The following is a 3,262-nucleotide window of genomic DNA, read 5'->3' as shown; positions in this document are numbered from 1 at the left end:
TTTAGTTAGTATATAGGCCAGAGAGACACTAACAAGACCACAGGACCTTCAGCAGTTTAGTTGAGTGGCAGCACCTCTTTTCATAGTATCAGAACCTCTTCCCATTATATGCCCCAACTCCTTGATTTGTAGAATAAAACACAAAAACAAACCATTTTAGCATTATTTTTTAGTTTTGGTTTATTAGAAACACAATAAAAAAAAATAATGAACATTTTCTGAAAATTACTTTTTTTTTAATATACAGTAAACGTTATCTATGCCACACGACAAGAGCTGCACAGTATGTAAGATTTAGTAAATGGCTGAGGGCTATAGAAGGTAAGAATAACTCAGATGATTCCTTCAAAAGCTACTGATCTATCAATCAAACCAATGGCCACTACTCAGACATCCTAAGTATTCCCTTTGACAGCAGTAAGGACCATCAATTGCTTATAATCTAAGAGGTCACTCTCTACTTTTCTATCAAGTACCTCACAGGAACTAATTACAAATCCTTCATCAGTGAGGGTCTTTCTTACAAATATGTCATCATAAGTCAATGCATGCAGCCTATCATTACCAGCTGTGAAATAAGTGGAATTTAGAGCCCCAATTACAATAAAGTTTCCACCAGGCTTAAGCAACTTTGACATCTTCCTTAGGTTTCTGATGTATTCTTGTTGGTCCTGACTAACCACATCTAGCACCCATGCAGTGACTATACAGTCGGCTTCTGGCAACATCACCGGATCTGTGAGGTTTTCTTTGCTGAAGTCAATTTTCCCAATGCGTTTAATTGTTTCCTTCAACTTTTCTTCCTTATCTTCTTCTTCCACACTAAAATAATAAACCCATTACATTATATAATACAGCAGGTTCAAGTGACAGTGCAGAACAGTATGTTTCACTTCAGTCTCTTTATACCTTAGCCCAGTGGTTCTCAAAATTTTCTGAATCACGGCGCCCTAGAGTATCAGCAGTGTTTTCATGGCAGCCCTAAGTCAAAAGTTTGTTATTGAGAAATTCAGAAAACAAATGTAGTGAAGTAAATTGTGCTTCCATGTCATCCTTAGGGTCAGTTATATGGTGGTGGACAGGTTTGTGCTTCTGTTTGTCCACATATTTACATTACATTGACCATAAATATTTGGATTGGGTGCTGGACCACCAACCTGAGGCACCCCTGCAAGTGTCCTGAGGCACCCCACGGTGCCATTGCGCACAGTTTGGGAAACACTAAATAAAACACAGTACTTGCAGTCACTTGCGCTCCTCTGGAGTAAATACCAACGACAGAATGGTAACTTGTTGAGAGGATTCCCCCTAAACAGAAAATCCCATATTCTTTTCATGTAGAAGACCCTCCTTTCTTTAGGTCAATGATGGTTTCCTCAAAAAAAGGGTATATAAAATATATATAGTGAAGTAAAGCTTTATTATTTTAAAACATATCCATAAAACATATCCAATAGAGAAGCAGCGTACCAGATCTATTGGGGTGTAGGACAGCACACACCCAAATGAGCCAAAATAGGGTATAAACAGGCACCTCCAGGGATGGGTCCGTGTGTAACCCTAATCTCCTGAGTGGATGTCCTCAACTCCCTTCACCTGGCATCCTTTTCTCTACCTCTCCTTGCTCACCATTGCGTTTCTGCTCATGTGTTGCCTTTATCATGGTGTAAATACTATAATGGCTAATACTTCCTTAAATACCCTTAGATCTCTTACAGGTGGGTTCTTAATTTGCTTTGAACCCGACCACTAACTACTCTATTCGCATACCATCCACTCCCCTCACAAGGGGGATTCTCTAAATATGCTTTCCCTTTAAAATGTCCATTTACTGACATGTAAAAGATGTGAAAATTATAAATCAAACGGTGTGCGTTCCATTCAATGGAACGCATGCTCTTTCCGGTTCCTGTCACTCCTTCCGGAAATACCACTTCTAAATGTATCACGTGCGTTCCATTCAATGGAACGCATGCTACATCCTGTTCTCGTCACTCCCTTGACTTCCGGAAGTGACGTTAGAATGTCACTCCATGAGGGGCGGTTATCTCAACTACCGTCCAAAGACGGCGTGTGTTCCATACAATGGAGCGCACGCTCCCTCCGATCTCTATATTTTGTTTAATCGCCAGATCACGTGGGGTCACCATCTTAATTTGCGCTCCAGCTTATGGAGCGCAGATCGCTTCCAGATTTTCTCTATCCAATAGCCTCAAGAATTGCATTTAGCTTAACCACACAAAAAAACTGCGATTACTCACGCGATCGGGTGATTGTTGTGCTCTGCATATGCATCGCAGTGTGTGCGCGCGAACTGGCTGCTGCGATGGGGACTGTGATTGCAGCGGCTATGCAGACCCATCGCACAGTGATTGACAGGAATCGCCGTTTGTGGGTAGTGATGGTGGGGAGGTCAGTGAAATGCAGGCGTTGCAGTGCATTTGCATGCAATTGTAGGGGCGTGCATAAATTATCCACTGTGATCCCATACACAGTCTGAGGTCTCATAGTGTGCGTGGTTGTTAGCAATTCCTGAGTATGGTCAGAGCTTGTGCAAGTGTGTCCTTGTGTACTTCTGAGTTTACATTGCGATTGCAATGGATTAGTATGCTATCGCAGTTAAACTGTGTGCTTAAGAATCAGTCCCTGTGTGCTCTTTATGTGTAAGGTATCTTAATTAATGATTTCTTCCCTGAATTGCTATCTGCACAACTGTAACTGTTGAATCGGGAGGTATACTGGCCACCAACTAGGAAATATTCACTATTATCAGCTAACTCTCTGATCGACATTCAAAACTAAAACAGTTATTCTTTAAGTTACATTTTAGTTATTATTTTTTAAAATAGACTCATCCTTTATGTTCTTGTATATTTAGAATCATATTTTACCTGATGCATCCCAGCTCGGTAACAATCTTAGATGCATGAGTCCAATCGAAAGCCCAAGTGCGGGTGTTCACCCATTTGTTCAGTTCCATAATACAGAACTGTCTTAATTTTAGTATAGTGATCTCTTTAAAAAATTCACTAATAACAAAAAGATGATGAACGATGTATCCTAAACTGATGTCAATCATAGTTTCTCCTTTTATACAACCTACAGGGACGATTCAGATAAGAATAAAATCAACATTCTAAATAAGTAAAGTGAGACATTGGGGGTCATTCAGAGTCGGTCGCAAGGCTGTGCGCTCGCAACTGACTCGATGTTGCCCCACTGAGCATGCGCATGATGGAGCCGGCTCTGTCGTGCGCATACG

The 3,262-nt window shown here is 40.9% G+C and overlaps 1 protein-coding gene across 1 annotated transcript; it reads right to left on the bottom strand.

Moving 5' to 3' along the window:
• Positions 1-395: 395 nt before the first annotated feature.
• On the bottom strand, positions 396-2,980 carry LOC148509657 (nicotinamide N-methyltransferase-like). Its single transcript, XM_088442933.1, has 2 exons — positions 2,892-2,980; positions 396-822 (listed from the first exon to the last, which is right to left on the bottom strand). Exons 1-2 carry the CDS (start codon positions 2,978-2,980, stop codon positions 396-398), a joined length of 516 nt encoding a protein of 171 aa, XP_088299059.1.
• Between the last annotated feature and the right edge of the window lie 282 nt (positions 2,981-3,262).

This window comes from Taudactylus pleione, unplaced genomic scaffold (assembly GCF_031769625.1).
Source record: "Taudactylus pleione unplaced genomic scaffold, aTauple2 ptg000318l, whole genome shotgun sequence".
Lineage (NCBI taxonomy): Eukaryota > Metazoa > Chordata > Amphibia > Anura > Myobatrachidae > Taudactylus > Taudactylus pleione.
The sequence above is the reverse complement of the archived record's forward strand: the minus strand, read 5'-3'. Positions and strand labels throughout refer to the sequence as shown.

Coding starts and splice junctions, on each gene's coding strand:
- LOC148509657 (XM_088442933.1), bottom strand. CDS start 2,980: ATGGAACTGAACAAATGGGTGAACACCCGCACTTGGGCTTTCGATTGG. Junction 823..2,891: donor ACCGAGCTGGGATGCATCAG/GTAAAATATGAT, acceptor TTATTATTTTAG/TGTGGAAGAAGAAGATAAGG.